Source organism: Podarcis cretensis (genome assembly GCF_951804945.1).
Source record: "Podarcis cretensis genome assembly, chromosome: 2".
Classification (NCBI taxonomy): Eukaryota; Metazoa; Chordata; class Lepidosauria; order Squamata; family Lacertidae; genus Podarcis; species Podarcis cretensis.
Window position 1 is genome coordinate 34,017,087 of NC_137171.1, and position 14,409 is coordinate 34,031,495.

The following is a 14,409-nucleotide window of genomic DNA, read 5'->3' on the forward strand; positions in this document are numbered from 1 at the left end:
AAATCTAGAGAGTACTAAATAGGTTAGCAAGAACAAGTATGCAAGCCTAAACAGAATATGGGCAAAGAATGGAAAATAAATATTTTGTAGAGCTACGTAGCAGTCATAGCAAATATTTATGAACCAAAATTTCACAAATGTTCTAATTCTGCCCTAGTCAGATGTCAGTCAAATGGTTTGACTGTGAAAAAGGTTTGTTTTCATTTTAAAACAAAAGAATGATTATCAGTAATTGAGACAATTTATGTGAGTTGTACATAGTGAGTTTGCTTTTAACTCCATTATTTTCTTGACTTTTTGTTTGTTCCTTATTTCAGGCAGCATTTACCATCCTCTTGGGCCCATTCACCTTTTTTAATGTGCAGAAAACAAAGTATCTTCAGATCCTGACATCACTCATGAGGTGGATAGGTAAGTCCATGAACAACTGCTGTGCTGCACACACATTACAAATCATGATATCATTGTGAGTTCCTCCTCTGATCTTACAATAGTCATGTCATTAGACTGCTTTCAATGAGTAGTTTTTCATGCAAGTGAGATGGTAGCTGATAGGCAAGACTGCCAACAGTGCAAAAATTGCTGCATTGCTAGCCTTTGTATCTCCCTTGGCCAGGCTGCAATTGTTAGTTTGTATGTCATGAACCTCTCTGATTCTTAGCCAGGAGACTAGGGTTTGTTGCTGCAATTGCTAGACATCTTGGAAACCTAGAGAGAATAATAAACTTCATGAGTAAAGAGGGAACCGCAGTATAGAAAGATAGATGCATTTTATTTAAAGGTGTAATTGAATTTGAAGCTACATTTGTATGTGTTTATGCGCCTCACACGGCCGAAAGCAGTTTTTCATGAATCTAATTAAGGTTTGGGATACATTTGTTGCAGGCAGCATACATATAGGAAGAAGACTTTAATGAGGTATTGAGCCCAAGATTAGACAGATCAACAAACACAGGACATGCTAATAATATCCCAGTTATCTTTTAAAAATGGTTGGCTGGGTATTTGGTGATATTATCACCCTAACAAAAGGGACTGCACTTATTATTCTAGCGTTCATAGGTCTTTTTATTACACTTTTGTAACATCATTTTTCAAGTCTGTTGTAAAAGCAGAAATAGATACGATGTTTAATCCTGATCATGCACCATTAACTCTTTATTGGGAATTTAAAGAGAAATCATCACCTATTTGGCAGCTACATTACCTTTTAAAAGAGAATTTTCGTGCGCTGCTCTGGTTTGCCAGAAGCGGCTTAGTCATGCTGGCCGCATGACCCGGAAGCTGGACGTCGGCTCCCTCCGCCAATAAAGCGAGATGAGTGCCGCAACCCCAGAGTCGGCCACTACTGGACCTAATTGTCAGGGGTCCCTTTACCTTTGCCTTTAGTCTTCACTGCAGAGTAGGTGGCTGGAGTGGTAGTGAGATTCTAATCCCATTGTTATGGATGGATCATGGATCAAGTCCTCCCAATGTCCCTATCCATGAAACAAAAATGGTATAAGCAAGAACAGCATTTGTTTTACAAACAAGAGATTCATTTTGTATCCAGTGGTGCTCACTTTACACAAAAAGGCAATCAAAGACAAATGCAAAAAGCAAGAGCGCTCAGTCAACAAGTACTGAAGAGTCTTCAGCTCTGTGTATGCTCAGAACAGATGAATGATTATGATATAAGTTAAAGCTACCCACATGGGGCTGTGTCTGAAGCAGTTTTGACTCCTTCCATATCTGCTATAGTGGCTGTGCCATATAGTTCTCATAACAATAGATGAAGTAGAAGCCTTCAAAGTGGGTTGTCTGATCAGGCACGCCAATCAATCACATGGTTTTGTTCATGAGTAGGCAAACTAGGGGCCGGATTCAGCCCAATCACCTTATAAATCTGGCCCACGGACGGTCGAGGAATCAGCATGTTTTTACATGAGCAGAATGTGTGCTTTTATTTAAAATGCATCTCTGGGTTATTTGTGGGGCGTAGGAACTCGTTCATATTTTTTTTTCATATAGTCTGAAGGACAGTGGACTGGCCCCCTGCTGAAAAAGTTTGCTGACCCCTGGTTTTGTTGCTTAGAGATCCATGGGAGGGACCTCTTTGCCATAGCTGTATTCGGGTTTAGGATTGGCTGAGTGATGCAGAAAGCTGATTGGCCAGAGAACAGGAGATTGGCAGAAATGCCTCTAAGTCCAAGGAGGCATAAAATGTGTGGGGAACAGGAAAGTGTGTGTGGATTTGAGATTTGGGGGAGGAAATGTTTTAAAACTCCTTGACATACTCAGTGGGAGGGCTGTGCCCCAGTAGCCCTAATGAACCAGCCTTCACTGTCCTTATCACACCATTTTTACCCTGACCATATAAAATCTTTGTAGGCTCTGGCTTCCTTGCTGGAAATGGTGATCTCATTAAGTGGTATTAGGAATGAAAACGTAATTCCTTCTCAGGTCACTGATCCAGGGCTGATCACTCAACTTTCACTCTGTGTAGTGTGTAAATATATCATGCTGATCTCATCCTGTCTCTTTGAAAACCTGACAACTGTCTTTCCTGAAGTTGTAAGATAATGAAACCTTAGTACACAAGCCAGGCTTTGCCTCTGAGTGCTTGGTGAAGATGAGAAAGGTGAGAACAGTTTGGGCACAATGTAGGGAGAAACCTGTTCATTAGTTTAATTCCTGTTCAAGGCCAGTGGAAGATAAGCTGCCCCCATGTAAAATTTAATGACTATGGCAATGCCTTACTGACTATTCAGTGCATATGATTTTCAGTGAATTTTTTTTGAGAGAAGAAGGAAAATAAGAGCTTAGTGATCTTATTGAAAAGTCAGAGCTGTTGTCATCCAGGGCAGTATCTGTTTATGCAGGGCAGCAGTGGGTTCAGATTCTTACCAGCACCTAATATCTTCCTGTTATTGTCTGAGCACACACAAGCTTTGCGAATTCCATGCTCATTGGAGCAAGTGGCGATCTTATTAAGTGGTAATATGAGTTTGAAGAGCAATCCTTTCTCAGCTTGGAAACAGAGTTATTTGCTGTTAACAACTCTCTCACTGGCCTTAACTTAAGCAAATGAACTCGCCTCCCCACCCCTGTTTTGCAGACTCCATCCACTTGGACTCAAGAGCACAGATAGCATTTCCTGGCTCATTACAAGGCAGTGGTGCCAAAGGTGTTTCTGGAAGCACCCTTGAGCTTTCATGCCAAACTCTTTGTGTTAGGCAGACAGATCCTAATTAGTATTTTGTACTGTTAACAGGCATGCATCTATTTTTTTGTTTCTGCTACTTACAGGATTACATTACACTGTAGCCTTCTCCCTCTGCTTAGTTTGGTTAATTCTCTTTGTGGCACAATGAACTTGGCAAATCAGAGATAAGAATCTCTTTATAATGGAGCAATAAATTTGAGGGAGCCGACTCACCTTAGTAAACTATGATTTTTAAAATCTGGCACACAGTATGCCTGGCACAGGAGTTGCCTTGCTGTGCTCAGTGGTTTCATTCAGGCTGGCGGACATTAGTCTGTTCTGCTTCAGGTGTATCCTAAATTAAGATGACCATAGAGCAGAGTGATCTTGACAACAATGCTACATATGAAGATCATCTTGGGGACCTGCATTTTTCAGTGGTAGTCCCTTTGTTTTGAAGACAGCCACCTACTGAAACATCAGGCCAACAATATGGCATAAGAAATATTTGAAATCACCTAGGGCTTCAGAAAACAAGTGTGATAAAGTCAGCAGCTCCCGACAGATGAGGTAGAATCTGTTAGCCTTTTGGGCATGGTCTGGAAACAAAGGCTGGCATGATGTAGCAAACTCCTTGTCATAACAAATAAGAGGAAGAAGGGCACTGGGACACATTACCTGAAGTGGAGCAAGCTCCAGATAAAAGCTCCTCTCAATGCAGATGCCTGGATCCATATTGACTCCTCTAGGGATCCCTTTTCATGCATTCATTTAAAAAATATTTTCAAAATGCTGATCTTGTTTTCATATTAAAACGCATTCTAGCCTCAGTAATTCTGCCACTCTGGCAAGTGCGTTAATAGAATTATTGAAAATAAGCCTAGCTATGGCCCTGTTATATTGCTGTTAGCTAAAGCAGTATGTGCGAAAGCTTGCAGACAATGCCTGGTGATGTGTTAGAGGCCAGAAGGAGTGGTTGCATAAGATTAAGGTAAAGGTAAAGGTACCCCTGCCCGTACGGGCCAGTCTTGACAGACTCTGGGGTTGTGCGCCCATCTCACTTAAGAGGCCAGGGGCCAGCGCTGTCCGGAGACACTTCCGGGCCACGTGGCCAGCGTGACATCGCTGCTCTGGTGAGCCAGAGTCGCACACGGAAACGCCGTTTACCTTCCCGCTGGTAAGCGGTCCCTATTTATCTACTTACACCCGGAGGTGCTTTCGAACTGCTAGGTTGGCAGGCGCTGGGACCGAGCAGCGGGAGCGCACCCCACCGCAGGGATTCGAACCGCCGACCTTTCGATCGGCAAGTCCTAGGCGCTGAGGCTTTAACCCACAGCGCCACCTGCGTCCTCAATGCCTTACCTTGCTCCATTACTAGCAGAAGCAGATCTGTGTATAAGAAGCAAATGTGTCATTCAACTATATATACGTAATATAATTTGTGTCACTTCATAAAACTGAAATAATGTTATGTAAGTTGGCTCTTCTTAGCACAGAAAATGGTGTCAAGATCTTAAAGAGTTTCAGATAAGCTAATGTAGCTTTTTACTCAGAGATGATCCCAAGGCAGCAGTGATGAATGTATTACTGGATCACAGAATTCAATAAATAGTTGTGTTTCACCTCATGCATTGGTTCAAGAAGTGCAAATCAGGTAGGTTTGCATTAAAATACAAACTGAACACATTTATTAACATGCCTAGTTAATTCTTAAATAATCTGACCATAAACATTGATAAAAGAAATAACTTGTACTTCATATTCATTAAAAAGTTCTTCTACCACTTCTCTGTTTATCTGTTTCCCACTTTAATAATTATTGTTTATTTTATTAAAAGAATTTCTAACCCACTGTTCATTGAGTAATCAATGAGGTCCTTTTGCTCTTTGTCTCTCCAGCTGCTTTACCACACATCCAGATTAATTCACACATCCTTATTGTATAGTGCTTGTCCTCCAAAATAACTTCATTGTCCTCCAAATTTGTTTCCTTTTGGTTGAATCCCATTGTCAGCTCCAGTGCCCACAAGATTCCCAAATATCTAGTCCACCAATTCATTCAGTGTGTGCTTGTTACTGCTAAAACTTATTTAAATGGTCTCTTACCTCTCTAACTTCCCTGTTGCTCTTCTACTCCTTCAGTTCAACTTTCCCTCCCATCTCCGCAACTGCCTTGGGAAGCTAAATGAGGTACCTGAACCTTTCTGTTGGACCTTGATGGAGTTGTGTGTGTGTGTGTGTGTGTGTGTACGCGCGCAGTTATTTTAAGCTAATATGGCCCAGACAATAGGACAGAGTCTTGGTTGGATTGCTGGATATTATCTGGTCTCAGAGCCAAGATGTCCCAATTATGAATCTGCTCCCAGATGAACCTGACCACATGGCTGGTCTAAACTAGTTCCAGTGTTGCCTCTTTGTGTGTGCACATGTGCATGACAAACAGCCATGGAGGCTGCATGCAGCCTCAGTAAACTGGTTTGGTTTGGGGTAACATCTGCTCCCAGGAATATCTGTGAATGAATGTTACAGATAGGTAACACCTTCTCACCCCTTGCTTTTTCCTGTCACCTTCTCACCCCTTGCTTTTTCCTGTAAGACCTATTGCAGTCGTTAAGAGTCGTCAACAGGCTCATCACAGCTATCTGCCAATCACCCATTCCCACCACCCTTCTGAGTAATACCCCTCCCCACCTTCTCACTATATAGAAGGGTCTGGTGACTTCTGTTTCAGTGTATCTGAAGAAGTGTGCATGCACATGAAAGCTCATACCTAGAACTAACTTAGTTGGTCTTTAAGGTGCTACTGGAAGGAATTTTTTTCTTTTATTTTGTTTTGTGAATGAATGATCGCACGGGAGTTTTCTATTCATTGCCTGTGCTATCATCCACCAACCTGAGCCGACTGCATTTTTAGACTGGATAGATCAACTCTTGATCAAATCTTAATAAAGCCATTCTTAAGACCTGGAACACATAAAGGTGAAGTTGTATTTTGCCTATATTGAGCTTGGTCTTCTGTGCTTGTCTATAATTCTGTTTCATAAGCTGGAGGGAACTACTTATGCAGTGTGATATTATTCCTTTTTGCCAGACAACAGCACAATTTTTATTTTTCTTATGAAGGTTGTGTATTCTTGCTGGTAGTGTGTTTTTCCCAAAATTAATGCTTAAAGGGCTTTCATTAAAAAAGAAGGCTGTGTTCCCATTGTCAAAGAAGGAAGGTCGGAAAGTAATGTGTGTAGGTTGCAATGGTGTAGACAGATTTGGCAATAAGATATACTGTTGCTTACTGTAAGAACAAATGTTACATGGAAATTATTGCCAAATTGCTCTCTGTGTAGATTTCTCAGTGGGTAATTGGATAACAATACTTCCTGTATGACTGGGGATTTATGTATTTACAAAATATATATATACTATTTTTTAGCCTTCAAGCGGCCTTCTAAAACTGTGAACAGGAAAATTTTAGCCCCACCACTTATTTAAAAAGCAGCCTCAAGAGAGGAAGATATAACAACAACAACAACTCCCACAGCTTGTTTGGATAAAAATAACCACCACCTCCCTACAAACCAGTAAAGATGGGGACAAGTAAACCTGTCTCAGAGTTTCATGACCACAGTGCTGCCACTGAAGAAGCTCTGTCTCCTATCACTGCAAGACATGTCTCTCTCAACAGAACAAGCAATAGGGCTTCCGATGATGGCCGCAGGTGACAAGTGAGTTATTATGGGAGGAAGCAGTTCTTGAGATATCCTAGCCCCAAACCATTTAGGGCTTTGTAGGTAAAACCAGTAGCTTCAAATGCACCTGGAAAGCAGTGGATCTTGCCTCTGTTCAGTTTTAATTTAACAACAATCCTCTGTCTGAGGCTTCATGTTAATTTTGTGATGAACTGACATGCTGAAAAATAGCTGACAGGCAGTAGCTTATATTAGTTCTTTTACAACCCCTTTCAAAAATCATATTGAGAGGGCAGAGTATGATCTGTTGCTCATCCTGTTTTTTGTATAAACGACATGCCGCCTAGATCTACTGTGAACTATGTATAATGGTATTCTAAATGTAGTTATCTGAAACATACTTTTCAGGCTGCCACCATCACACAAATCCTTCTTTGATGTTCAGAGCAACTTCAGGTATACATGATGATAGGATATCATGGCACATACTTTTCTGATCTTCACAACAAATACAATGGATAGGTCATCTTACACACTGGTGGCAAAGCTGTGGCTTTCCAGATGTGGTTGAGCTGCAGCTCACAGCAACCCCAGTCAGTTTATGACCAGGAATTATGGTTCAGCAACATTGGGGGGGGGCATAGTTTAGCCACCCTTGGCCTAGAGCCCGGCATGCAGTGCCTCATTTTTTCCATCCAGCATTGTAGAATGTTTAATTGGTCAATCAATTAGTTTGTACTTCATGTGTTGGGAAGCATATATTAAGGGCTAGAGATCATAGGAAAAACACAACAGTGTGGAAGAATTCATCATTAAACATTGACTTTGTTAGCAGCTAAGGCATTTAATTGCAACTTGTTACAGTATGAGACTCCTAGCAGGCTGCAGAGCCAATGCTGAAGAGTTTACCCAGCTAGCCCTCAGTCAGGAGCAGGTTTTGTTCAGTTTGTTACAGATGCTATATCTGCTATTATTGGATGTTGTTATATTTTAATAATTATGCCTTCTGCAAATTCCCCAGAGTGCTTGCTTTCAGTTTCTCAGTCTAGTTTTCTTTCAGTGGTGCCCTCAAATTTACTCATTTCAGGAAAATTAGCATGTTAGTCCTTTGTGCAGTCTTCTTCCATGGGCTGTCACAAACACTTCAGAAAGGTAGTGCCTGGATTTCTGCTCTTCTAACAGATAAGACCACACAAAAGATGGAGGCTGAAATCTTTTGCCCACTTACTTGGGAGTAAGTAGCTTTGAACAATTGTAGGTATATTTATTCAAAGATAGGTGCATCTAGGTCCTATAGAAACACTGCAGAAAAACTGACAATAAAACTGGAGAGTTCTGCTTTGCACATCTATGCATGTTTTTTATTTTTATCCTTTGACTCTCATTCAATTGCTTTCCAATACAGAATTTTGGAAAGTTATTTTTAAGAAAATGGTTGTGTCGATACAGTATGCCTTGTTTCACTAGTGAATAGATTAGGAAATCAATACTAGTGGCAGATTCCCTACATACATACAACTGGAAAAAATGCTCAGATTAAGCGGTGCCTCTGATGGAGAAGTAGCATGTGGAATGGTTTTCAAAAGAGGCCCTTTCTGCAGTATGGTTCCCATTATTTGTACACATTTAACAATTTATATAATCTGTTGATAAATGTTTTAGACAGTAGTGGTGCTTGAACTTGGGATAAGAATGAAAACTGGGTATTATAACCCAATTTTGCATGGTGGTTCCTGACATCAAGAGGTTTTTGTCTTTATGGATACAGTTGAACACCATTTTGAAATAAGATGGTAGAATAAACCTTTCAGGACTGTCCTGATTTTAACCACTGGTTTCAAAACTGTACTGATTTTTTGTTTTCTTAGAATTCCCAAGCAACACTGAGTGTGATGCTTCTAGGTTTGAACTTTGGATAGTCACTTAATGATGTGTTCATTTCCCCTGATCTTGAGAAGATCCAGTGAGCTGCTCCTCTTTTTGTTTTATTTACCGTATTTTTCGCTCCATAAGGCGCACCGGACCATAGGGCGCACCTAGTTTTTAGGGGGGAAAATAAAGAAAAGAAAAATTATTCCCCTCCCCAGCCCCAAAGAGCAAAGAAGCCAAGACAGCGAGCAGGATGGATCCCGCTGGCTGTCTTGTCTTCGTTTTTAGCCGCGGGGCTGGGGACGGGAGAAGCCCGAGCTTCCCCCGACCCCAGCCCCCAGAACAGGCAGCTATCCGCAAGCCTTCCGAGCGCAGCAGGAACTCCTGCTGTGCTCCGAAGGCTTGCGGATAGCTGCCTGAAGCCTGCATTCGCTCCATAGGATGCACACACATTTCCCCTTCATTTTTGGAGGGGAAAAAGTGCGTCCTATAGAGCGAAAAATATGGTAAAGCATATGATGCATTAGTTTGCTACACAAGTGAAAGAAATTAGTTCTGCATTTCCAGAGAGCCTCTCTCTAGTGTTGCTCAATTCTTACTTAGAAGAAATACCTAAAATGCATGTGATTTTCTTCTGTGGTGGTTCATCTGTTACCATTTGCCTTCTCTAAGATGAGCAATTAGCCAAAACAAAACAAAAGAACCCTCTTTTTCTGAGCGGCTGCATAGATTCATAATTCCATACAGTAGTATGGCTGTCCTGCTGCTGTTTTTAAATTAAAATGTAAATTCATCCAGAGATTCCATCTCTGAACTAGTTTTGTTCCCACTCCTAAAATTTGACAATTGCTAATTGTGAAAGGGGACTGGGGGAATACTTCAATTTTTTAGAGCCACGGCTTGTACAGAGGTTTAAAAACTCTTGCTATTTCCAGTCTCCTGCAGTGAGATTAGTATGTCAGCATCCTTCCCCTCTAGACAGGCACTCTTCTTCTGATAAAAGGCTGAGCTTACTGTGACAGTTTACGATAGGCTCATTCAGACTTCTTGCTCTTTCGAGTCTGTTTTACACACTGTACAGGTAGGATGGGTAAAATTCTGAGCCACAAGCCATTTCATGTTTGTTTTAAGGGTATTCAAGTGACGTCCTTATCTCACCAAGTTTGTAAAAGTGCATTTTCTTTGTTTCTTTTAAGGGAGGACAAGAACAGCTGTATAGTGGATAAATAATGCACTTAGAAGGGAGAAGAAAATATATTTACAACGACAAAGTTGAAATACCATGCTTCTCCACAATCTCATCTCTTTGTGAAACATCTGCTGAAGAACTAGTTTTTAGCACCGTCTGTTGGGGGTGTGGGGTGAGGTAAAGTGGTGCCGTTTTGAGTCTTAGTCCCTTGTTAGTTTCAGATAAAAAATCAAGAATGATATAGAGTGCTGTATCTGGCTGTTGAAGATCTTGCTAGATAAAATGAGTGTTTAAGAAGAGTGTTTCCCCCCCAGACTGGAAGTGAAAGTTGTGCCATTTGCATGGGCCACTTCAGTTATGTTTAGCTGTGGCATTCAGAGCAACTCTTTATTTCAATTTTGTGCTACATCCAGGGTAGAAAGGAGGAGTAACCCAACATGCCTTAATATCTGTAGTAGAGTATTGTAATGGTTCTAGGGGTTGCTCGTGCGTAAACCGGCGCCACACCTGGCTGAGTTGCCTGAGTGAACCTCTTCTGTCCGGACAGCCACTTGCCTGTGGCTGTCTCAGTCGCTGGCAGAATCCGTCAGTGAGCGTTTCTTGAACTTCTTCCAGCAAAGAAGCTCTTTGACGCCTAGTCTCCTCCTACTCTCCCTGCGCGGAAGCCTTCTGTGCAAGGAGGGTGTGGGCAGCGGAGGACCCTTACTCTCCCTGCTGGTCCCCGGCAAGGAGTCATGGGACCGCCTCGCTGATTCCCCCATCTGCCCCCCTTCTCCACTGGTGCTACGCTGATTCCCTTCCCCAGAAGATGGCTGCCTCTCCCCATCCTGGGACGCTCTCTGGAATCCCTCTGGAGCCCGCTCTCTCCCTCCGGCCCTGATGGTAGTTCCCTGACAAGTATTTTGTTGCCCAGGCAGTTCTAGGAAATTGTGGTGCTTCATTGGATACTAGACCCACCAAATTCGAGAAGTTTTCTTGTTATGTAAGATTTACATCTTGTTCATGACATGCCCAAGTTCTGTCCAAATATACATTGGCAGAGCTGGTGCTATAATGAGGCACATTGAAACCATTGTCTCAGGCAGCAGGCAAATGTGGTTAGGTTAACAAGCATGGACTGTTGCTCCCATGCCTCATTGTTGCTCCACTCTCATATTTCTCCACTCTCATTATTGCTGTCTTTGCCACTACCATTCACCCAGCTGCATACTGAGCCTCTCCAACACCCACACCCTCCTCCTCTCTTGCTCTAGCACCTGAGGAAAGGCCCAAGGAGCCTTTCTCAGAGCAAGGCATTGTGAAGTGTACTTCTAAAAATACCTCTAAGCGGTAGCCAGAAGACTATAGCAACAACAATGCGGCAGGGCACCTGCACTGCCATAGCTCAGAATGGTGCATAAATGTAGGAAAAAGTTTAAAGTTATGCTGTTTCACCTTGTTCCTTGTTCTTAAGCTTAAAAAACATTTCTAGCTGCTACAGCAGTGTGGGCCCTTTCCCAGTACTTACACATCTTTACCACCTAAATGCACAGTATTCTGTCATACTCAGTTTGAGGGATAAGATATCATCCTTTTTCTCATGGGGCGACATAAGTGAATTTCATAAAGTACATTTAGTTGAAATTGAGCAGCGTAGCAAGTACATAGTTATGCTAGTGCCCCCAAATTGTGGAGTTTTGCTGTCTACAGGATGAGAATAAATTAGGCAAAACAGCATTCCCATTTTGCTGACTAGGTGCCTGCAGTCTTTTTTTATAAGACTATAATGCCTCCCTATATCTTGCTTGGTCTTCCCTATCTCCTTACAGGCTGACCCTCCACATTGCTCCTGTGTCCTCTTTTGGGGACACTTTTTTCCAGAGCCTGCTCACATTCTGAACTTCTTTGTCATTTCTGTTGAGTTCTTTTTCCTAAGAGTGATATATTAATGATGTATTTCAGACATTGCAGTTCTTATAGTTTGTTATTCTTGCCACTGTTGTGTACTGGAATATGTAATAAATTTTACGAAAGCTTGCATAGAATGAAGCCTATGGCTCAAATAAATGTGAAGAAGAAGACGGTGCCACCTGCAGGAGAATTGTTAAATAACTTAAAACAAAAAACAACAATCCATGAAAGTTGCACCGGAATGAATTTGTTAGTCTTTAAGGTGCCACAAGACTATTGTTTTTCCTGTTCCTTCTGGAAAATTTAAAAAAGTTGATCAAAGACATGATTACTTGAAATTAAGGGGAACTGAAATCAATGTGGCTTACAATATACTTCTTTTTTAATCTTGGTGTGTTAGACTAATACTAGTGTTTCAGTATTGTCCATCATTTACCCTCTGTTTGCTTTTCTCTTGAATCTTACCTCAGAACCTCTCAGTGCCAGTGTTTTGCTGGGTCTCTAGGCCATCATCCTAACATTTTACAAGCCTTTGCTTATACAGTGGTACCTCGGGTTACATACACTTCAGGTTACATACGCTTCAGGTTACAGACTCCGCTAACCTAGAAATAGTACCTTGGGTTAAGAACTTTGCTTCAGGATGAGAACAGAAATCATGCTCCGGCGGCATGGCGGCAGCAGGAGGCCCCATTAGCTAAAGTGGTGCTTCAGGTTAAGAACAGTTTCAGGTTAAGAATGGACCTCTGGAACAAATTAAGTACTTAACCCGAGGTACTACTGTACTAAGGGATCTTGACGACAACTGTCTAGGAGCATGTGCAACTGTGAGAGGAAGAATCTGCCCCTGAAGCCTCTCCCACCTTCAGAGGGACTGCAATATCCTCTCCTCTTCCTCCTCCTGTTTTCCTCCTGGTGCTTCCTCCTCCTAAGAGTCTATCCTGATACTTTTTCGATGAGGAACAAAGCAAGAGGCATGTACTGCAAGAGGGTGATTCATTATCATTATGCGCTGGCGTATTGATTCTCCGCTTTGGGAGGAAAGTTCTGTCACGCCATCAGCTAGGACTGATGGATAGCTCTGCCAGAAATGTGTCAAAACTCTTGACACAGTGCTTGCTTAAACAAATAGTTCTAAGTAGATTGAGGGAAGGAATGGACTATGGGCACCTCCTATTCTGTCAAGATGGTGGGGCAGAATTTCATGCTCTCATCTGCTCTGCATTACTTGGAGAAGTGAAAACTGAAAGTGTCATTCATGCCTTCTAGTGGCATTTGATCAGTGTTGCTCAAGGCTTTGAGCTTAAAGAATGTATGGCTCTGGGGAAGGTAGAATAACTGAGTTGCTGGGAAATGGGAGACCTCAATTTACACCTCCTGTTCTGTGTATATCTCCTGTTGCATGCAATTAGAGAGCTTTTCTGGCCAAGAATTTCCAGAGTAGTAGTCTTTTATTACTCTGTTGCAGCAGAACCAACTAAGAGCTTTGTGGCACATGGAAAGAGTTAGAGGTACTTATACACATGGTGATGGTGGGAAGTGTTAACAGTGAGGATGGAGGGAAATAAATAGTAATGATTATGGACAGGATACTTCCACTTGTGCAACAGTACTTCTTTTCCTCCTTCCATGCAACTCCCAAAAATTGGCTCTGTGGGGGTTGAGAGAACCCTCAGCACATATGAGGGAAAAGTAGTGGGATCTGGCAAACTGTAATGCTTGCATATACAGAAAGATCGTAAAAGCAGGATGTTGAATTCTACTGTGTTTAATTAACTGTAGACCTTAACATATCACAATATAAAATCTTTGCTTTTGTCAGCAAGTTAAATATCCTTTATCTTGATTCAGTCCATAGGTGAATTATAGCATATTAAGAGATTTATTATGAATTGAATTGAGACAAATGATTTTTATCACAGTACACATATTAAAGCTTAGTAGTGTCAATATGTTTATGTTATCAATAACTGGTTTGTGGATGTTCATAGCAAATTATGTAATTATCACTGTCCTTTTCTGCATTTCATTTCCCTCTGACCTCAATGTCGGTAATTCCCTCACCAACCATGTGTGGAAGTCAGGATAACACTTGATGATGTGAACTGTAGTCTGGACCAAATGTGTTAGTCCTTAAAGTGCCACAAGATCCTTTTCCGTTTCTATCTGAGAGTGTATATAAAAAGGTAAAGGTAAAGGACCCCTGACAGTTAAGTCCAGTCGCAGATACAGTCATATAAAATTGCTCTTGACTTTGTTGCCTTGCAGATACCTAGCATAGTTATCCACAGTTGCTGAAACGTTGCTTGATGTGCTTGACCAATAATGCTTAGAACTGAAAGTCAGCATTGAAACAATTAGATATAGTCAAATTGCCCAGAATAACTGCTAGATTCCAGATCAGCAGAACAAGAGCCAACACATTTTAGCTCCGCAAGTAACATGAACATTACATTTATGAAAATGGAACGTAATTGTATAGGAGTGCCATTTGATATTTAGGTATAGTTTTGAATGAGGTTTCACAAACCAGGACACATAACCCAAAAGTATAAACATCCTCCAACAATTGTCAGCATAAGAACAAACAATTA

General features: G+C 41.5%; 1 protein-coding gene across 1 annotated transcript in view; it reads left to right on the forward strand.

The window, feature by feature from the left end:
• TMEM104 (transmembrane protein 104) overlaps window positions 1-14,409 on the forward strand; it is an 89,494-nt gene that overhangs the window by 53,214 nt on the left and 21,871 nt on the right. Inside the window, exon 9 of the mRNA XM_079967428.1 lies at window positions 318-411. Within this exon, the coding sequence (XP_079823554.1) occupies window positions 318-411 (94 nt within the window). The remainder of the gene's footprint in view (window positions 1-317; window positions 412-14,409) is intronic.